Here is a 23185-nt window from a genome sequence, read left to right as displayed (position 1 = left end):
TTTGTGGGCATTCCGAAATTTACACATGCATTTATAGAATATGGCCCAATGCGTGTGAATCTACGTGCAGGGATTTATGTCACATTTTCGTTGGTGTAAATGGAGGCGTGTAGTTTTAGGTGCTGGGATATCAACTAAGTGTATTCTATATACCGAGCCTAAATCTAGGTGCAGCTTATAGAATATGCTTAGTCATAATTGTTTACCATGTGGATTTTTTAGGTGACTTATATAGAATCTGGCCCAATAGGTAAATTCTATAATAATGCACATAGATTTTAGAAAAACCCATTCCACACCCATAACCAAGCCCCCTTTTCAGCTGTGTGACTTGGAATTTACACGCATCATATTACAGAATATGCTTAGCGATTTGTGCTTGTAAATCGTAATTAATGCCAGTTAGTTGATAAATGCTTGTTAACATCTAATTGACAGTGTTGAATAGCTAGTTAGCCAATTAAAGGGCCCATTTACTAAGGCACACCGAAAAATGGCCTGTGCTGGTATAGGCGTGTGTATTGGACATGCGCAGGTCCATTTTTCAGCAGGCCTGCAAAAAAGGCCTTTTTTTGCCAAAAATGGATGTGCGGCAAAATAAAAATCAGTGTGTGTCCATTTGAGGCCTGAGACCTTACCACCACCCATTGACTTTGCGGTAAGGTCTCACGCATTAACCGGGCGGCAATCGTCAGCACTCATACACTGCTGATTACTGCTCGGTTAGCACCACTCGGTAGAAAATAGAAATTATTTTCTGTTGTGCGTTTTGGATATGCGTCAAAATTAGAATTACCGCCTGGGGCACGCAGTAGCCGGGTGTTAGTTCTAATTTGATGCATGTTGTATGCGCTTAGGCGCCAATGCATCTTAGTAAAAGGGCCCCTAAGTTATATGCATTGTTATAGAATATGCTTCAATTTCCACATGGAAATTAAGGTGCAATATATAGAATTTGGGGGATAACTTCTAGAATATTATGTTATGCATACGTGCATATATACCTCTAGGTACTTATATAAAGATGCATTGTTTTAGAATAGCTCTCCTGGTGACTGGATTTAGAATATATACACAGAACACAGTAAACAACAGCAGATAAAGACCCACACAGTCCATCCAGTCTGGTCATTGTCAGGCCCAGTCACCCATGCTTAAATACTGGTTGTCCAGTCTCCAACATGAAAACAATATAGGCATCCAAATATGACTGAGTCTTGGTTATAGCCATATATCATCCCCAAGTGTTGCTAACAGTATTCAACTTACCAGTCAAAATTTCTTCCCCTCCCCCCTGAGCTGCACAGCACCCGCTCTCATAGCACATGACAATAAAGTGATCTACAACACTGGAGTTGCTGAAACTTCACCTGTCTTTTGCCATTTACAGTACACGGACTATAGAAGTCTATCTGGCGTTGGCCTTGGTTCCCTCAGTGCTAGAATTGCTGAATCTTCTTTCAGTCTTTTGCCATTTATGGGACACAGACTGTAGAAGTCTGTCTGGCATTGGCCTCAGTTCCCACTACTCTTTCCCAAGATAACACCTTAACAGCCATGTTGTGTTTCCACAGGGTTCCAAAAGGAGTCTTTATATATAGTCCCTGGTGAGGGCTGTACTCGACTAAGTGAGTTGAGATGAAATAGGGCAACATCTCCAGGTATTTGCAAATAAAGGCTCATGGCACCATAGCCCGAGAAAGATTGGTTTCAGTTAAGCTGGAAACCTAGAAATACATTAGGAAACTGCTGGGCCAAACCAAAAGGCACAGAAATCCTTCTAATGCTTAGCATCCATCATTCTTCAGGCAACTACATAGTGTTTACTTTCTGCCTTGCCTCTGAGACAGAAGTAACCTTCTGGCAGTGGCGTCGCGAGGGCAGCTGACACCCGGGGCGGGTCGCCACTGCGCACCCCCCATCCCGGGTGCAGCGCGGCGCACCCTCCCCCCTCCGGAGTGCAAACCCCCCCCCCAGAGAAGAACATACCTGGAAGGCTGTGAGGGGCGGGCGGGAGAGCCAGTCCGCCGAGTTCACGCTGCTGGGGGGGTGTCGGCGCCTCGCTGGTTACTTGCTCTCTCTGCCCCGGAACAGGAAGTAACCTGTTCCGGGGCAGAGAGAGCAAGGAACCAGCGAGGCGCTGACACCCCCCAGCAGCGTGCACCCGGGGCGGACCGCCCCAACGCCCCCCTTCCTACGCCACTGCCTTCTGGAGATCTCCTGGGGGGGAGAGGTACCCTTGAGTAAATCTTTTCTCTCCCAGACAGAATTCCAGGCAAGAAAAACTCTGGCTACTAAATAAGTATTAGACATAATAAATGTTTATTCAATTTGTCAAAGAAGCTAATCAGTAATTATTGAAATAATAACAAATAAACTCCCAATACAGTATAATATGTAGCAAATAAAAACAGAGTTTTCCCTGGGAGCTATCAATATGTCCACCTGCTAGTGGACACACTGAGGCTCGCCATCCTCAGCTCTGTTTCCTCTTAAATACTTTTTTCTTCCTTTCTTCAATATCTTAATTATAATTACCCTTCCTACTTAATGAATATGCATCTTTCCAGAATATTCTGTTTCATGTTAAGATTAATCCAATTCCAGCATGTTCCATCAAATTCTATCATTTATTCCCCTAAATTGACAGTTAGGGCCTCTCATGCACATAAGCATAAGTTTTCATTTGATATGGGTTGACCTATGTCCTTCGTATGCACAGTCATCATACTAACCCCCTCTACCCTCTTGCTTAGCCTACAGTTTTACCCACACCCACTTACTTCTTCTGATTGTTTATCTGGATACAGCAGGCGTCCTTAGTCATAGGAGTCTCTGGCTCTTAGTTGCTGACCAGCAACTTATCACAAGTTAGCATAGGTCAAATGTCAAACCACAAATTTCTACAGCCTTAGAAAGGTAGTTACCAGAAAAAATACAGTTGTATAGCTGTCTTGCATTTCCAGATCTGCTCCCAGCTCAAGAAAAGCAAAACAGCAATAATAAAATAAAAACTAGAAATGTGTATGGTTTGCACCTTTTCATGGCCTCTATGATATACAATAGCTAGGTTCATTTTCATAGCTGTGGAATAGAGAAAGCTGGTTGTCCGATATTAACTTTTAGGTATTTCATTTCTTTCTAGCTGCACAAAAGAAACCATGAATTTCTTTCGGGTACCAGAGACAACATTTGAATCGAGACAATCAAGCAGTACCATAAATATCACCAACACAATGGAACGCTTTCAAATTTACTGTTGTGCTAATAACTCTGTTGGCTCATCCTGTGAGAGAAGTATTTATCATCCCCAAGGTATTGCCCAGATTCTTATCTGTTCTGATCATTTCAAGAGATAATATCAAAACCCAGTTTATTCAGAATATATCAAGGTCCTTGAAATGAATATTCTGAATAAACTGTTTTTTTATATTATCTCCCTATTGGTTTGCGCATTTGTCAGCCTCTACTATTGCTGTTTTGCTTTGACTCCCCGTGGAGGCTCCTCCTGTCTTCTTGGATTTGCTGATCATTTCAAGCTCAGAATACTGTTTCTGTGGGGCCAATGCTCAAAACTACCATTGGCATTAACATGCGGTTAACACTGGGTTTACACACATGTTATATGAGCGCCGAATGCTCAAAAAGCTCAGACGCCGGTGTTAATGTGCAAGCTAAAAATGTCTGCAAATTGTATTGAAATGTACTTTAAAGGATGTTAATGAGGTCAGTAAGTGTTCCTTCCCAATGCATAAACAAAAGTGCTGCAATGCACAAAAGGAAATAATGGCCCATAATGCCAAATTTACCTCCAGGTCAGGGGTAGCATAGAAGGTTTTCAGGAGAAGATTCATGTCAATTTCTTACATTAAACTGTGGTTTTTGTCTCTTTTTGCAAGCAAAAGGAAGCCTGAGCAACATTAAACATTCAAAGGGGTCCTTTTACCAAGATGCGGTAAAATGACGTGCACTAGGGTGGAACTTCCATCGGTACCGCATAGCGCCGGTGGAAGTTCCGGGTTGCTGCGTGGCAGCCCTTTAGCAAAAGGGCCCCTTCGTGCTCTTTATTTCTTTTTCTTTTTTGGTCCCACTGACGATGGCCAGTTTTTCGCTTTCCGCTGTGTCAGGATGAAGTGAACCAATCTAAAACAACAAAGTAATGAAAGAGCAAACTATTGCAACACTGAAATAAAGAACATTTATGAAGAAAATCCCCACAACACAAAAAAGACTTACATTTAAAGCAGTACTCACTAACTTCGTGCTCGCAGACCTCAAAGATGGCTGTTCGATGTGCAATGCCTTAGGTGTATTTAACCCTAATGCATACGTCGTATTATTTGTACATTTAAATTGAACTCAAGCAAAAAAAAAAAACAATCAGCACAGCCAGGTAGTGTAGTCCACCAGCAATAGTCCAGTCCAGAATGCAACTAAGGCAATAATCAAAATAATCCGTGCTCAGCAGTAACATAATAAGCCAAACATAAGAAGTGATTCTTTAGTAGTTGCTTAAATGCCACCAAACATGTTTCTTTTTTTGATCCCACAAGGCAATTTGTTCCACTCGTGGTGCTTTATAAAACTATATGGCTGCTTTCATTTGTATAAATATGTGTGCCTACAAGATCATATATGTTTATGTGCACACTATATTTAGGCATTCCTGAGAGCATATTATGGGCAGAGCAGAGGTAGAGCTGCAATGTGCACTTGTATTTTAAAAATTATGCATATACATGTGCACACATTTACACCAGCTTCATATCAGTTATATGTTTGCACCTTTCAATGCAATTGGGACTGGTACTAAGAATCTATTTTATAAAGGAACATAGATACCTATGTTGCCTTTATAAAATAGGCATCTTCTTGGGTTTTAAACATAGAGGTCCTGTTATAAAATCACCCTCTACCCACCATGTAGGTGGGAAAACTGCCTGTTATATCTAGCCCATAGTTGTTATTTTAAGAATATCCAGGCATCGAATGGCATGTCTAAACTCTGTTTATTGGTTTAGTACTCTACTAGAAGGCTAACAGACAGATGATCAAAACCCTGCACTGTTCCAAACAGCGCTCCAAAAATAGCGCTGGAACAGCGTGGGCTTTACTGCACTGATGATCAGAGATAATTGCATGCAAATTTAAGCATGCAATTATCTCTGATCATGGGGTAGAAGTGCGGGAGAATTGTGCCTGAGCATGCGCCTTCCGCACTTGTTTGACAGGTATGGGCTGTCAAAAGCCCAAACCTGTCAAACACAGGGGCTGGAGGTCCATGGGACCACCAGGCCCCAACTACCCCTGCCCCGAGCAACGGGGGCTGGAGGTCCAGTGGACCTCCAGTCCCCCTGATGATCCCCTCCCAGGTTCAGGGAGGGCTGGAGATCCGGTGGGTCTCCAGCCCCCCCTAACTCCCCTCAACATGTCCAAACAGTCCCTGGTGGCCCAGTGGGTGACCAAACCCCCCCCCCAGCGACAGGGGTGATGGAGGTCTGCTGGACCGCTGGTCCCTCCCCGATGATCCCCCCCCAATCCCCCAGCAAAGGATCCCTGGTGGTCCAGTGATCAATCCACCCCCTCTTCCTACCCCCCATATCCCCCTACCTTGTGGGTTGGAGGAGGGAGGTAGCCTTCTATGGTGTGTAGCCCCATCCAGTGCATCCCAGGATACACTGGGCAGGGCTGGGCGCCACCATTTTGCGGCGTCGAAGGAAGAGAAGGGAGGCAGGCTACCTCCCTCCTCCAACCCACAAGGTAGGGGGCAGGGGGTAGAGAGGGGGGCAGATTGATCACTGGACCACTAGGGACCCTTTGCTGGGGGATTGGGGGGGGGCTGGAGACCTACCGGATCTCCAGCCCTCCCTGAACCTGGGGGGGATCATCGGGGGGACTGGAGGTCCGCTGGACCTCCAGCCCCCTGTCGCTGGCAGGTTTGCTTTGTTGGGGGGGAATGGGGACCTGTCAGCATGCAACTGCATGCTGGATAGGGCTCACCATTCCTCCCCAATGATCTGCAAACTCTAACGCCAGCTCGGAGCTGGCATAGGGTTTGCTGCGGCCAGCGACCCAATCTTTGGCGCGCTGGTTGCTGATCATTGGGGATGAATATGTTGAGCATGCATTTGCATGCTAGTTGTGTTCAGAGCCCTTGAGCACGTTGTTTCACGTGCTCGAGGGCTCTGATCATGAGGCGGTAGCAAACGCCGGTGCTAGTATGGCGCTAACAGCCTCTAGCGCCGGCGTTTGCTTCTGATCATCCCCCTGTAAAAGACTGGCTTCCAAAGTCAGATGGGCAGAATCGTCCAATCGGAATGTAGAATTCTTCTCCCTTCATGCATTGCCATGCCCCTTACTGTAACATACAATTTTGTTTGTATTTAAACCATAATCTTTTTATTGCAGGGGTTAAATCTCTCCATGAAGTCCAAGATAACACAGTGCACTACATCATTTTTGGATTTTGTTCTCTATGTATTTTCTCTTTAAGTATATTACTTTACCATAAATACAGAAAGGTAAGAGTTTTAGCCCCTTCTACATACCTTCATGTGAAGTTAATTTCTGTGCTTAACCCCATACTTTGTTCATTTTCTTTAAGCCATACCTGTATGAAAGCCAGCTACAAATGATACAATTTATTGGCTCATCAGATAACGAATATATTTACGTTGACTTCAGCGTGTTGGAGTATGATCTCAAATGGGAGTTTCCAAGAGAAAATTTAGAACTGGGTAAGAGATGTTAATAGTATGGTAACAGCTATATTTCAGTTAATTAACAATCATAGTAACATGAGGTTTTATTCTGCAGGGAAGGTCCTTGGCTCCGGTGCCTTTGGAAAAGTAGTGAATGCGACAGCCTATGGCATTAGCAAGTCAGGGGTCTCGGTCCAGGTTGCTGTCAAAATGCTGAAAGGTAAAAGTGAATTCCAGTTACCTTATACAACCTGATTGTGAGCTATTTAATTTATTTAAGTATCAGATGGTTAATTCGTGATGCTTGCCTTTTTATGTAGCTTTTCCTCAGCAGAATTAAATGATTAATTTCTCCTTATACAATCAGTACTGTTACCTGTATCAAAAACATTAAAGACTGGAGGAACAATATACTGATGTGTTAACAGTAGCCCTTATTGTAGTATTTAACATCTGTGTTAGCAGTCAGTGTTAATGAGATGCAATGAGGAGTGTATAATAGCATAATTTCTGACCAAGCAGCCTCTGCAATGCTCAGGGGCCTAGGTAAGGTGGAGACCCCTTTTTTTTAAAATTTTCCTTGGGTGCCTTTCAGTTGAACATCTGTCACTGACAAAATATTAATGCAGGTGTTAATATATGCATTCATTTTCAAATGACATGAAAAACAGAACAGAAACATGTCACAACCACAGGAATGGTGAGCCCTGGACCATAGCCAGAGCTGCGGCAGACAAGTCCCCTGGGCAGGAACTGAGGCAAGACTAGAACAAGGGCAAACAGGACTGGGAAGGACAAGGCAAGGTAAGATGAGACAAGACAGGGCAAGATTGAACAAGGCAGGACAAGGCAAGGCTAGGCTGGGCACAACTAAACAAGGCAAGACAGACAAGACAGGAACCGGATCCAGGTGAAGCAAAGTAAGCAAGGCAACGGGACTAGAACTGAACCCAGACAGGAACAAGGCAAGACAAGGAAACAAGGCTAGAACTGGGTTCAGCCAAGGCAAAGCAAGGCAGGGTAAGAATTGGATCCAGACACAACGAGGATCAACACAAGACAAGGCAAGGCTAGATAGGACAAGGACTGGATCCAGACAGGGCAAGGAAAGCAAGGCAATGGGGCTAGAACTGGAACCCAGACAGGACAAGGCAAGACATGGAACTAGGCAAAAACTGGATCCAAAGAGGTACAACAAGGGCAAAGTAAAAACTGGATCCAGACAGGACTGGACAAGGCAACAAGTAAGACAAACGACTGAAACAAGGCACTAAGGACACAACAAGGCTGGAAGGAAGTAGGAACTCGGAGACAAGGCAGGGCTGGAGCTTGGTAGAGACAAGGCAGGGCTGGAGCTTGGCAGGAACTCAGAGACAAGGCAGGACTGGAGCTTGGCAGAAACTCAGAGATGTTCAGAGGCAGCCTGAAGCAGGATCCAGAAACATCTGGATCCAATTTTAACGTGAAGAAAACAAAATGCTCATGTTGCTGAGCAGGAAAAGCCAACACAAAGATCACTGGGCAGCCCAAACATAGATATTTTCTCTGTTTTGTCTCTTTATACTCTCCTCATAATATGCCATGGTGTTATTACCAGACAGCGTCCATTGTGAAGACTGACTTTCTTAATTTCCAACTGTTTTATTACAAACTATTAAAAAAGGCCCGTTTCTCACACAAATGAAACAGGCGCTAGCAAGGTTATCATGTAATGGTGATTATGTTTTTAAGGGAACCGTTAGGAGAAATGTTCTGTCATGATAAGTAATAATTGGGAAGGGTGTATAATGAGTAATATGCTCCAGGGGTATGAGGTATGGATTGTTTTATCTATGTTTTTTTTTTGTTTTGTTTTAATCTTTCTTTTTTGTGATATTTATTTATAGTATTTTTTAAAAGATAAAGAGTATGCAGAAATTGTAAAATTTGTATTAGAAATATAATGGTTGTTTACATTTTCAAGATTTCTTTATAAATATTTTTAGTGAAAACTTTGTTACAATGAGGGAAACGCTTTCCTTGTTCAGGACCATCTATGACTTTTACAATTGCATCAGAAGACTTTCAAACTTGTGAAAATGCTACATACTGTACATTTGGCCATGTGTAAACACTGGTTCTGGTAGGAAAATGCGAACTTTTTCAAATGTTTGTCCTTATGACTTGTTAATTGTCATTGCAAAAGCCAATTTCACAGGAAATTGTTTTCTACGTAATGTAAATGAGAGGTCAGTGTTAGATGGTGCTAGTTCAATACGTGGTATAAAAACAGTACTACCTGCAGTTGACCCAGTGATTACTTGACTAATAATGAGGTTAGGTTTCAAGTCTTTGACTTTTAAGCGAGTTCCGTTACATAAACCTCTCCTGGTATTTAAATTCCTGAGTAGGATAATTATGACTCCAATTTTTAAATGCAGTTTATAGCAAGGCATGCCAGTTGGAGTTTGTTCATGAAGGAATTCTATAGGGTATAACTGATGTTCCTCATCATTGGAGTCATGAATGGAATCCGAACTTAAATAAGTAACTGTCTCACTTTCTAAACTATTTAGAACGGCCTCATTTATCTTGTCTACATGTGCATTTTTGGGGCAAAGAATAGCCTTTTTAGCAAAGTTAAAAACAGTATCTGCGGTAATTTTTTGACCAAAAACAGTATTAACTATATCGCCGTCACAAATGTGCTTCTGTGGGATTTTGATAATATCTTTGAAACCATCTGGACATGGAAGATTTCCGTCAGCTAAAGTAATAAGCCAGTTGTTGAAATCTGGGTCTACAGAGTGGACATTGTTGTTTAACTTTAGTGTTTCAAATTTTTTCCATAGTTGATTTAACTTAATGGTTGCTTCAACGATTTGAGCTCGATCACCGTGTGGTACCACTGGTAAAGTTTGTCTAAAATCTCCACCAAGGAGAATAACTTTCCCGCCAAATGGTTTCTGATTGTACATGATGTCATTGAGGAGTCTATCTACAAGCAGTAAGTGCTATACTGGGTGCCATAGTTGATTCATCCCAAATAAGGATTTTAGCATCTCTAATTATGGAAGCATCGTTTGATGTTAATCTGATACTTGATGTTGGCGTTTCCAGTAGAGGAACAGGTAACTTAAACTGTGAATGATAAGTTCATCCTCCTGGAAGGAGGTTTGCAGCAATTCCTGTAGAAGCAACAGGTACTGCAATTCCTCCATCTCCTCGGATGTTGCTCAGGATAGTGTTATACGTATACGTTTTTCCACTTCCACCAGGACCGTCTAGGAAGAAGCACATGTGGGTTATGTTTTTTGTATTGCAGGCAGAAAGTATAGTATGAAATGCTTCCCTTTGCTCATTATTTAGGTTTTCAAGCATTTGTTGAGCTTTATGGTTTTCATCTGCAACGTTGAAGGCAAGTTTAGGATTTTCTATTCTGTGGATGATTGTTGGTAAACCAAAGTATTCAAGTTTTTTGCCATGTGTAGTCAGAACGTCCTGGATTTTGTGAAGGCACAATTGTTCACAAACAGAGCAATCACCTTGGCAACCATGGATGTGTTGAAAATCTTGTATCATAGTAAGTTTGTATTTTTGGAAAATTTGTAACGCATTTGATGTTATGGAAAAATCACAAATTTATGCAAAAAGGTGTCTGATTTCCTGAGGCATGCTGCATGTGATTGCATCATCTAAGGTGTTCTCCTACAGAGCTTCATCGTCAATGAGCCCCATTTTCTTGGCTGCATCTTGAAATGTATTATAAAGAGTACATTCAACTTTTTTTAAGTCTTCAAATGACTTAGCCCCTGGTTGGTGTAGTAGAATTAGCCTTAAACAGTAACGCTCAGGGTCTGCTGCAAAATTAACTGCATACATTCTCCCAATTATTTTGTCATGTCCTGCTTTTCTATGTTTCCACTTTCGTTCTGTTTTGTCAAAAGTATAGTTCATAGGAATATCTACGTACAAAATGGTCTTTGGAGGATTCTCTTCTGCATTAAGTTTAAACCACGCTGTTAAAGTGGTGTCACTTGTTCTGGCTCTTTGTACTGCAGCCTGAACTTCGTGAAGATGAAAAACAATGCTTTGTTGATCTGGTAAGTGTACTTCCAATCTCTGGATAGTATGTGATTGGTGATGCATTTCAAAGCCGTTTAATCGCCATGCAGCTTCGGGAGCACTAACATATCTAGAGTCAGTAAAAGTTTTAATTTCATCATGTTGTAAAGTTTGGTGCTCTGTAATAACCACATTGGCACAATCGTGTCCTTTATAGACATATTTAAAGAGGTACTTGACACTTTTAATAGATGCACATACTTCTACATTTATACGGGAATTGTACTTTAAAAGTAAGAAAGGGTTATAAGGGACTACCCAAGTGTTATTAATGAATTTTCCATTTAAGAGTGTACCTACGCCATTATCCCTTCTGTGGTATTTAGGATATCCATCACAGTTCTCAATAGTTTCATTTTAGAAGGGTTTTGGAAACTGTTTAGAGCACTTCCCATTAAGCATGCAGGGAAAATTTAAGTTGTGGTCACTGCATGGGCCATGTATCATATGTTTAGCAACTAATGCATGCAGACGTGGAAAGTTGTTTATTTCAGGAATTTCAGCGCATACGATTTGGTCAATTACTTCCTTTCTTTTCGGCTTATGTTCCTCTTTCAAGATAATTAATATATGAGTGTGAGGTAAACCAAAATTCAATTACATGAATTTTTGCAAGAGGCACACCAAGTATGTGTTTTTTGCATATATCGTGTAGTAACTCTTAGTTTTAAATGAAACACCCTTGCCAATAAGTCAGGTCGAAATTCTGGTGCCTGACCTTTTTTTAGATTTTGAGTAATTTCTTCCCATCTTGGGATGCAGGTCATAGTAATGAACAGATCTGGCTTGCCAACTTTGCGGACTATTGCCATTGCATCCTGATAATTTTGATGCATAATTCTTGGGCTGCCAGCAAATGATGATGATAAAATAAATGCCTGCCAGGTGTAATTCCTCCATTTGCAGTTTCACTTCATTAACCCGGAGTATTTTTCAACTCTTAAGAGTTTTTGATTTTGTTGAATATAATTTATTCTATTTGCCTCAGTTTTAATATATGCATCAACAAAATATTGTTGCGTTAGTTTTCCTGCACAAAGAAAAGGACTGAATTCATCTCTTATTGCCAAACGGTACCCATAGTACTGCATTTGCGTAACTCTTACTCTTGTGTTCTTTGCTTTGCAACGCAGGTGCATTACACATTTTGGTTGTTTAGACAAAGGAATATGTACCCCTCAGCTCTGATATGGAAAGAGTAATGGATATACCATTGGTTCTAGATTGGGGTCCAACACACTGATTTTCTCAGTTTTGTTCTCTTCATTTGGCTTGTTTTGGCAGTGTATTATTAGATCTCTATGTAAGGGTGGATCCCCATCTGTATTTTGAAAAATGAAAGCCACCTCATAGGCTCTAGGGGCATTGTATTGTCTTGGATCATTTTTGCGATCTTGAACAATGGCCATTGAAACTGTTGGAGGTTCTATTCTTCGTCGTTGAGCTTCACATATGCATTCATTTTCTACTTCGTACAGCATCTTGCATGTGTCTACAAATGGATTTTCCCGTGCCATAAAATCGCTTGTCTCATTAATGTATGGTTGATATGTGCATTCGGTGAGATTTGTAGTCTCTGAACAGCTGCTTCATCTGGATCAAGAATATATAATTGTGCTAATTGTCTTTGATTGTCATGTGGAGGATGTAGTGCTGCTGTTCTATAGTAAATAGTAACATTAATTCAAAAACAATAAGGGCCATATGTGGGTGGTGGTGCAATGTTAGCTCCCATGGAGGCAAAAGCTAATGAACTATTAATGGATCAAATGTTTTGTAAAAAAAATTCTTAGAATATTCATGTTCCCTGGAGAGAAACTGTTGTATTAATTCATTGTACCTAATTCCTGGAAGTTGTACTTTGCCCTCACTACAGCATTGTGTAAATAGGTTGTCAGAAGGTGTTTCATTGTGAAAATGTTTTGCATTGCAAAATATACAGACTGCGTTCATTGGACCACAACTATAGTATTGAGTTTCATTCTCATTGAGACAGTCTGTTATTGCAATTCCTGTGTTTGTAGTTCTGTATTGTGCTGTAGCTGTTACATTTTGTGTAGTCGTTCTTCATTGCTTATCTGTCATTTGTGCAAATCTTTGCTGTTCTAAATCTATTCGTCTTTGCCTAGTTGTTTGTCTCTGTTTCTCTGTCATTTGTTTAATTCTTTCCCGTTCTAAATATGCTCTCCTTTTTCTATTTGTAACTCTTTGTTCATCTGTCATTTTTTCTAATCTTTTGCGTTGTATACCAGTGCGCTTTTTTCTGTGTGTTTGTCTCTGTTCGTCCGTCATTTTAGCAATTCTGTGCTTTTCTAAATCAGCGTTTCTTTGTCTGTTACTTGCACTTTCCTCATCAGTCATCTTTTGTATCCTGGACCTCTTCCTTGCAGTGGTTTGTTGACTTTCACGTGCCTTTTCGTCATCTCTCAGAGCTGCACACCTTTTTTGTTGTGCTTCAGCTCTTTTCCGTTTAGCTTCAGCCTGCTCCTCAGCAGTTAGTATTCTTCTTCTATGTCGTCTCCTTCTCTTGCCTCCCATGCCATCCATATCCTGCGATTCACCTGTGTGTGAGTGTGTGTGTGAGAGAGAGAGTGATAGAGAGAGAGAGAGAGAGAGAGTGTGTGTAGTAGAGACAGAGAGAGTGTGTGTTTGAGAGAGAGTGTGTGTGAGAGAGAGACAGAGTGTGAGAGAAAGAGAGAGAGAGAGTGTGTGTATGAGAGAGAGTGAGTCTGTGTGAGAGACAGAGAGAGTGTGTGTTTGAGAGAGATAGAGTGTGTGTGTGAGAGAGAGACAGAGCGTGTGTGTGTGTGTGTGTGAGAGAGAGAGAGTGTGTGTGAGAGAGGGAGTGAGTGTGAGAGAGAGAGAGTGAATGTGAGAGAGTGAGTGTGAGAGAGAGTGAGTGTGAGAAAGAATGTGAGTGAATGTGAGAGAAAGAGTGAGTGTGAGAGAGAGAGTGAGTGAGAGAGATTGTGAGAGAGAAAAAGTGTGAGAGAGAGCATGAGTGTGTGTGTGTGTGGGAGAGAGAGTGTATGTGTGACACAGTGTGTGTTTGACAGAGAGCGAGAGAGTGAGTGTTTGAGAGAGAGCGTGTGTGTGTGTGAGAGATAGAGAGTGTGTGTGTGAGACAGTGTGTGTGAGAGAGTGAGTGTGTGTGAGAGAGTGTGTGTGAGAGAAAGTGTGTGAGAGAGAGTGTGTGTGTGTGTGAGAGTGTGTGTGTGTGAGAGAGAGAGAAAGTGTGTAAGACAGAGAGACAGAGTGTGAGAGACAGAGTGTTTTTGTTTGAGAGAGAGAGTGTGTGTCTGAGAGAGTGTGTGTGTGTGTGTATGAGAGTGTGTGTGTGTGTGTGTGTGTGACAGAGAGAGAGAGAGTGTGTGAGAGAGAAAGAGTGTGAGACAGAGTGTGTGTGTGTGAGACAGAGAGTGTGTGTGTGTGAGAGAGAGAGTGTGTCTGTGACAGAGAGTGTCTGTGACAGAGAGTGTGTGTGAGAGAGTGTGTGTGTGTGTGTGAGAGAGACAGTATGTGTGTGAGAGACAGTGTGTGTTAGAGAGAGAGAGAGTGTGTGAGAGAGAGTGTATGTGTGTGTGTGAGAGAGAAAGAGTGTGAGAGAAATAGTGAGAGAGAGTGTGTGTGAGGGAGATAGTATGTGTGACACAGAGAGTGTGTGTGTGTGTGTGTGTATGTGTGTGTGTATGAGAGAGAGTGTGTGTTTGAGAGAGAGAGAGTGTGTGTGTGTGTGTGTGTGAGAGAGAGTGTGAGAGAGAGAGAGAGAGAGTGTGTGTGTGTGTGTGTGTGTGTGTGACTCCCATGCCAGCCTGTGTGTGTGTGTGAGAGAGAGAGAGAGAGTGTGTGTGATAGAGAGAGAGTGTGAGAGAGAGAGTGTGTGTGAGAGAGAGAGTGTATGAATCCTTGTAAGATAGAGTGGGTGCAATAGAGTCCGTTCGGTGCAGGAGTCGGGACGTCAGCGGCAAGTTGTGTGGTGAGTACCGCACTCGCCTGCTTCCTGCCACCGTGCTGATTACGATGCAGTTGTACTGGCGCTGGACTGTTGACGTCAACGGGCAGTTTTTTCTGCTAGTTGCTGCCTTGTGGCCATTCTGATTTTCACACGGCGCTGGGCGAGCAAGGTAAGCCTACGCCGTGGCACGTGCGCCCCCTCACTCTTATTTCACTGGCTGTCTTGTTGTGTGTGTTGCTAACCTCCCCTGACATCAGCTGTGAAAGGCGAGCAAGCTTAGCGCTTCAGCCTTCCCTTCTCTCTCAGCTCTGGTCCCGCCCTCATTTCCTGTTTCCGCAAGGGTGGGACCAGAGCTGAGATAGAAGGGAAGGCTGAAGCGCCGAGCCTGCTCGCCTTTCACTGCTGCCACTGGGACCCCAAGGTAAGATGAGTTTTAAATTCTAGGTGGCACGCAGGAAGGCGAGGGCAGAGGACTGTTGAGGGAGAAGAGGGCGGGCACCGGGTAGGTCGGGCTGGCTGGGAAGGGAACTTCCGGCGGGTCAAAATATTGGGGGTGCTCGAGCACCCACAGCACCCACAGAGTCGGCACCTATGAACAGTGTGACTTGCATTCTGTCCAAGACAGAGAATACTGACTCAGATTGAGAGTTACTGCAGATTACCCACAAGGAATAAATGCCCCTGGAGGTGACTAATGGGTTCAAGTGCTAGGGCAAATAGCCAAGGATTTCATGACACAGAAAGAAATGGGTCACATATAACCTTCAACCAATAAGAATACAGAATACATGGCCTATGCAGGAAGCTGGCTTGCTCTAGCCTACGGGCTGCCAACTCAATACAAAACATATAGGACTAGATTCTGTAAAGTGTGCCCAAATTCGGGCGCTGAAAAAAATGAGCATTGAGCACTATTCTATAAATGGCATTCTGAGTTGGGCACCATTATAGAATGGAATCTGTGCCCAAATTAGGTGCAGGTCTCCTAAATTCTATAATAGTGTATACATCTTTAGTGAACACCCCTAACCTGCCCATGCTCCTCCCATGGCCATGCCCCTTTTACAGTTGCACGCTAAAAGATTTACGTGCGCATCTGTATAGAATAGTGCTTAGCAAGATGCACAGGTAAATCCAAATCATTCCCAATTAATGCCAATAATTGATAGCACCTAATTATTGGCTCATTACTCAATTAAATTGTGTGTGCAAATTGGGCATGCACCGAAATTTGCATATGCAAATTTGAATGCCATCTATAGATTCCGGGGGATAATGGACATCCAAGCTGTGTAGGCAGAAAACTCATTTGATTTCTAAGGGCCTCTTTTATCGTCTTGCTAGCAGTTCGTACATGGCAATGCCGACGAAACCCATTCAAAGTGAATGAGCTTTGTTGGCATTACCTCACTGGGGACCGCTAGCATGGTTTGATAAAAGAGGCCCTAAGTTTGTCATGATATCTATATTCTTTCTAAACCATGCTGAATGCATCTATTGAGGAAAAAAATTATATTTGGTTGATTCTTTTCATGTAGGATATAGTAGAGTTTGTGAATTACAATAAACCAATCTTGTACCTTCTCAATTTATACATGCATGATTATGTCTCCTTCCCAAGTTTTGGTGCTATATGTAATATGATTATTCTTGTAGATAAATCAGATACCCCAGAAAAAGAGGCTCTCATGTCTGAGCTGAAAATGATGACTCATATTGGAAGCCATGACAACATTGTGAATCTGTTGGGAGCTTGCACTTTGTCAGGTAAAAAATGCCTACTGTAGAACTTTAAATTGCCAAGATTATAGAAGGGAACTAAACTAAGAATATTAGAGAGAGAATAATGAGCCCAATGTTAAGGGGGAGAGGCAGAAACAGAGAAAAATGTAGGCAAAAACCATATGGCCTATCCAGTCTGCCCATCCATGCCATCCATTCTCCCTTTCACTTCATTAGAGATCCTATGTACTTGTCCCAAGCTTTGAATTCAGATACTGTTTTTGTCTCCACCACTTCCACCGGGAGGTCATTCCATGAATTCACCATCCTTTCCGTGAAGAAGTATTTCCTCAGGTTACTTCTGAGTCTATCCCCTTTCACCTTCATCCTATGCCTCCTCATTCCAGAGCTTCCTTTCAATTGAAAGACTCACCTTCTGTACATTTATGCCGCATAGGTATTTAAATATCTCTATCATATATCCCTTCTCCCGCCTTTCTTCCAAAGTATACATATTGAGATCTTTAAGTCTGTCCCCATATGCTTTATGTCGAAGACCACTGACTATTTTAGTAGCCATCTTCATTAATGTATGTTATTTACCACAAGTCCCATTTTATGCAATAGGACCTGTTCAGTAATAACATGTGTTAACAGTATTAGCACGCACTAAAAAGTAAGCATACTTTAGTAGATATAATCCTAACTTTGGCAAATATCACAAAAGGTTTTGCACAGAGATACTCCATACTTATAGCCTCAAAATATAATAAGAATATTGTAGCATACTATTGTAAGTATGTTAAAAATATTATTTCAGGACCAATTTACTTGATTTTTGAATACTGTTGCTATGGTGACCTTCTAAACTACTTGAGAAGCAAGAGAGGAAAGTTTCACAAGACTCTGACCGATGTATTCAAAGAGAATAATTTCAGTTTTTACGACACCTACCATGAAGATCACAGCTCCAGGTAACAGTCTCAACAAAATTGTCAGATGGAACAGTGGGCTCTAAAATGCATGTCTGGATGAAGAATAAAAGAGACAACCTTAAGAAAAATGAACCAAGGAGATCTGGTTCTCAGTAAAAGTCTTTATTCTGTATCCAACAGAATAGTTCAAGGACCTGACAAGGACTGTGTTTCGGCGACGAAGCCTGCGTTAGGAGTCCAGAAATCTGGGCTTCTGATGCAGACATTGTCAATGAAACACAATCCATGTTGGTATAATTAAATTCTGAAACTCTAATAGGCCACTCCCTGGGGAAAGTCTATATCGGTCTCTCCTTACTCCCATGGAAATATGAGGGAAATTCCAGCTTTGGACTGAGTCCGTGTCTCACTCAGCTGACAGTTGCCAGTTAGTGGATAGGAATCCCCTTTGCCCCAGCTCCCTGCATGGGTTTAAACTGTTTCATTGCCTTTCTACATCAGGTGAAATATTTATTTGTTTTTTTTTTATTTATAATAATAAATCACAACAAGAACCCCAAAATAATGGGGAATCAATCAGATATCCAATATAGAAAACTCACCAAATTCTGTATGAGCCGAATGGATAGCCCACATAAGTATGCCCCAAAAATTACACATAACAGACTCCCTTTAGGATATGTGTCATAATAAAATACAAATAATAAAGTGTCTCTTAAAAATATAAGTGCATTGTGTCCCTCATATATGTACATTCTTGGTCCACTCAGAAGGCACAATTGTAACAATAAATAACAAAGACTTGAAATGAAATCTGCTTGAAGTTGTCTGCAGAGTGGCGAATGCTGTCTGACAGAGGACTCCATTTCGATATGTGTAACGCTGAAGACTCCTTTTATTGTACCACTAATTTCATTTTCACATAGAAATGTAAATTTCCATGTGAAAATGAAATTAGTAAGTGTTGTCTCTTACATATATTGTTGCATTCATTATTTTGGTGGGTTTTCTATATTGGATACAGTAATAAACTGCATTAAATAACATACTCATCTCCATCAACCCCACCATCATTTCCATTAAACCTAAATATTCATCCATCCACATAATTAATGGAAACAGGTGGCACCTTATAGACTAGCCAATTTATAGACCCTTTTACTGAGCCAGGTCAAACACTTAGGGGTCAATATTCAGACCACAGGAGACAGCCTGACAACTCCAGTGGTCAGCGGTGAGCCAGGATATTCAATACTAGACCGTTTCCGGTGACCAGCATTGAATATCCAGTTTATTTTTGGCCACCATAAACTTAGCCAGCCAAGCCAATATTCAGCGTTGGCTGGTTAGGTTTATAGCAACCAAAGATAGGCTTGCTATTTGGGTGGCTTGATTTGGCTGCTAATCTTAGCTGGCAATGCGCTGAATATTAGTAGCTAGCCAGCTATATCGTATGATATATTCAGCAGGAGATAGCTGGCTATCCCCCACTTAATATTCACGGATAGCCAGTTAAGTGCTGGTTAAGCCATTCCTGGCTGATTAAATAGCGCTGAATATCGTCTGACTAATGCCCGGATTACTGTGCAGTAGCTAGAGTGTTGCATGGGGACAGAAATTTCACCTGTCCCCCACCAGAATCTGTCCCCGCAAGTAATCTCCTCCATCCTTACTCATCCTCTGTACTAAAATAACCCAACTTGTGGTAAAATAACCCAACCTATGCACATTTCCCAAAGCTGATATGGTCCAATTGATAAATAGAATAAAATATTTTTCTACCTTTGTAGTCTGAGCTGACATGTTTTCTGCTTTTCTCCATTTTTCCCATGTCTTTCCAAGGTCTCCTGTCTATTTGGCATTTCTTCTTTCTCCACGTCTGCCATCCGTCTTCCCTGTGTCCCTATCTTTCCTGTCCAGCACCTCTCCTCTGTGTCCTTGTTCCCTGTCTACCCCCCCCCCCCCCCATGTTCCCTATCCTCCCTTTTATATTCAGTATTGCCTATCTGTGTCCCTGTCCTTCCTCTGTGATCAACAATGCCTCTCTGTTTTCCTATCTCACCCCTTTTCCAGCATTGCCCTGTGTCCCCGTCTCTATTTTTACTCCATGTCCAGCATCTCTTGTCTGTGCACTGTCCCTCCCTTGCCCATACTCATAGTCTGGCATAATTCACTCCAGCTCCCCCCCCCCCAAGGGTCCAACACGTCTTCATCCAGCCTCCCAGGGTCCAGCACATCTCCCTTTCTCCCTCCAGCCCTAGCCCCCCTCCCAGGGTCCAACAAATCTCTGAAACCCACTGTACTCACAATTAGGTGCCCCCCTTCACCCATAAGGGCTATGGTAATGGTGTGCAGTTGTGGGTAGTGGGTTTTGGGGGGCTCAGCACACAAGGTAAGGGAGCTACGCACCTGGGTGCAATTTCTGAAGTCCACTGCAGTGCCCCCTAGGGTGCCCGGTTGGTGTCTTGGCATGTCAGGGGGACCAGTGCACTATGAATGCTGGCTCCTCCCACAACCAAATGGCTTGGATTTGGTCGTTTCTGAGATGGGCGTCCTCGGTTTCCATTATGGCCGAAAATTAGGGACGACCATCTCTAAGGATGACCATCTCTAAGGTCAACCTAAATTTCGTGATTTGGGTGTCCCCGACTGTATTATCGAAACGAAAGATGGCCGCCCATCCTGTTTTAATAATATGGGTTTCCCCGCCCCTTCGCTGGATGTCCTGCGAGGATGTCCTCAGGAAAACGTGGGCGCCCCTTTCGATTATGCCCCTCCACGACTCCGCCCCTACAGTAGTCACACCCACAGTAGTCACACCCCTTTTACCAGCCATGGCATCATTGAAAATATTACACTAGTACAGAAGAAAAAGAACTTGTGTGGGGTTTTTTTGTTTTCATTATAAATAATTTCTGTAAGCTGTTACAGCTCCAGTATACCCAAAATGACACAAACCAAATTAGTATATGGAGCAGGAATTAGGAGAACAGACAGTCTTGCCAATTTTGAAAAACAATGTGTTATCAAAATCTCAGAACCTAACAAACAGATCCCTATTCAGACACTTGGCCTTGCAGTCACACATGCAGAACAGATAGCCCCTCTTCAAAAATTAACCTGAAATCCTAAGAAGTTAGACTCTGCATGCAGCACAATACCAGAAAAACAGAAAGAAACACATTGCTATACATTGCAAAATAAGATAGCAGATGTAAATTCTCAAAGTGGACATATTCCAAACACTAAAATGAAAATAAAATGATTTTTTTCTACCTTTGTTGTCTGGTGACTTTGTTTTTCTGATCGTGCTGGCCCAGTATCTGATTCTGCTGCTATCTATCCTCTTAACTCTGTTTCCAGGGCTTCCTTTCCATTTATTTCTTTACTTTCCTCCTTTCTTCTTCATTTCTTGCCCTACACTGACTTGACTGTCCAGTGGATCCAGCTTCTGCCTATTTTCTCCATCCATGTGCAGTTTTTCTCCTCTCTTCCTTTTCCCTCATCTCATCTCCTTCCTCTCTCTTCCCTCCTCTCCATCCATGTCCAGCATTTCTTCTCTCTCCCTTCCCTCTTCTCCATCCATGTCCAGCATTTTTTCTTTCCCCCCCTCCATCCATGTCCAGCATTTCTCTTCTCTCCCCTCCATTCATGTTCATCTCACTTCCTCTCTCTTCCCTCCTCTCCATCCATATCCAGCATTTTTCCTCTCCTCCCTCCATCCATGTCCAGCATTTCTCCTCTCTTTCCTCCATTCATGTTCATCTCACTTCCTCTCTCTTCTCTCCCCTCCATCCATGCCCAACATTTCTTCTCTCTCCCTTCCCCTCCATCCATGTGCATCTCCTTCCTCTGTCTTCCCTCCCCTTCATCCATGTCCAGAATTTCTTCTCTCTCCTCTCCATCCATGTGCATCTCCTTCCTGTCTTCCATCCCCTCCATCCATGTCCAGAATTTCTCCTGCCCTCACCTCCATCCATGTCCTGAAACTCTCTTCTCTCCCCTGCCCTCCCCTCCATCCATCCATGTCCAACAACCCTCCTCTCTCCCCTGCCCTCTCCTCCATCCTCCCATGTCCAGCAACTCTCCTCTCCCCTCCCCTCATCCACCTATGTCCAGCAACTCTCCTCTCTCTTGCCCTTCCCTCCATCCACCCATGTCTAGCAACTCTCCTGTCCTCTCCCCTGCCCTCCATCCATCTATCCATCCATATCCAGCAATTCTCCTCTCTCCCCTGCCCCCCTCCATCCATCCATATCCACCAATTCTCCTCTCTCCCCTGCCCCCCTCCATCCATCCATACCTAGCAATTCTCCTCTCTCCCCTGCCCTCCCCTCCCCTCCATGTCCAGCAATTTCTCTTCTCTCCCCTGCCCTCCCCTCCATGTCCAGCAATTCTCCTTTGCCCCTATCATGCGCTCCCATCCATGTACGATTCTCCTCTCTCCCCTGCCCTCCTCTCCCGCTCCAATCCATGTTCAGGGATTCTCCTTTGTCCCCATCCTCCCCTCCCATTCATGTCCACCTGCCCGTCATCTTCTCCCCCCATTATTCCCCTTTTTGTTCCTGCCACCCTGCATGATTTAAACCTTTTATTTACCTCCATCGCAGCAACCGCATCAGTGAAAGCCCTGCCCATTTCTAGCCTTTCCTTCATTCCCTCTCAGTGTCCCGCCCTCGCGGAAAGAGGAAATGATGTCAGAAGAAGGCGGGACATTGAGAGGGAATGAAGGGAAGGCTAGAGATGAGCAGGGCTTTCACTGACGCAGCTGCTGCGATGGAGGTAAATAAAAGATTTTAAAAACCCCAGGGCTGCGCGGGCACAGGCAAACGAGGGCTGTAGGAGGTGAGGTAAGTGGCGGTAAGCATGGCTTGTGGCACCCTCCAGAGGTCGGCGCCCCCCTGCCATGCTTACCTCACTTACCGGGTTGCACCGGCCCTGCTCGTACCTGATACTCCAATTGCTTGAACCTCTTTTCTGCAAATTCTTTTCTCCTCTTCACCTCTAGATTGCTATGGAATCTTGGAATTAAGTAGCATGTTTAATTTTTAATTTAAAATGTATTACCCACCTTTTTGCTCCTTATAACCTGCAAAGCAGGTATTAATATGAAACCTTTACAATAACATCAAGCATTTAGATGAAAAATAATGACAGTTAAAATGCAAATATCTAGGCTGGTATCTCTTTCTTTTTGTCCTTTCCAGTCTCATGGGTGGGTACATTTAAGAATACCTTTAATAAGTGAACAAACAGAAGCACCACTGCAGACAAAAAGGGGTCGGTGGAGTAATTATGTCAGACAGCTGCTGGGACTAGAGTGAGTGGGGATCACTACTGCCTCCATTTTTTCTGCAGATCCCTTGGGGTGAATTGTGGCCTTGGGAAGTGAGAAGGCTAAGCCAGGCTCAATTAGAGGAAGGGCCAGGCTTCAATGGTGATAGATTTAAGTGGGTCCTAACTTTATCCCATGTTGAGCCTTGGGGGGGGGGGGGGGGTAGCATCAGGGCTGGCAGAGTGGCATCAAGCCCTTTAAGTTAATAGTACATTCATTCAAAGGGCAACTCTGTAGGGAAAATTTATCATGCACTGCCACATCCCAGAACATGTGATATTCTTGGCTGTAGCAACATGGGAAAAATTCCTTGCAAAGAATAACTAAGGATGTATATGAGCCCTTTGCATCATGTATCTGCCCTTCACAGAAATGGCCATTAACCAGCAGACATTTTTGCAGGTTAGTACATAGTCCCAGTGAGGTGAAGAAC

At 43.0% G+C, this 23185-nt stretch overlaps 1 protein-coding gene across 1 annotated transcript in view; it reads left to right on the top strand.

Moving 5' to 3' along the window:
* The window catches only part of FLT3 (fms related tyrosine kinase 3), a 164706-nt gene that overhangs the window by 107457 nt on the left and 34064 nt on the right, over positions 1-23185 (top strand). Inside the window, exons 12-17 of the mRNA XM_030200337.1 lie at positions 3146-3315; positions 6409-6521; positions 6605-6737; positions 6817-6921; positions 16417-16527; positions 17303-17456. Coding sequence (XP_030056197.1) covers positions 3146-3315; positions 6409-6521; positions 6605-6737; positions 6817-6921; positions 16417-16527; positions 17303-17456 — 786 coding nt within the window. The remainder of the gene's footprint in view (positions 1-3145; positions 3316-6408; positions 6522-6604; positions 6738-6816; positions 6922-16416; positions 16528-17302; positions 17457-23185) is intronic.

Source organism: Microcaecilia unicolor, chromosome 4, assembly GCF_901765095.1.
Source record: "Microcaecilia unicolor chromosome 4, aMicUni1.1, whole genome shotgun sequence".
In the NCBI taxonomy this organism is placed as follows: Eukaryota; Metazoa; Chordata; class Amphibia; order Gymnophiona; family Siphonopidae; genus Microcaecilia; species Microcaecilia unicolor.
Note: the sequence above shows the minus strand (reverse complement) of the source record. Positions and strands in the feature narration are given on the sequence as shown.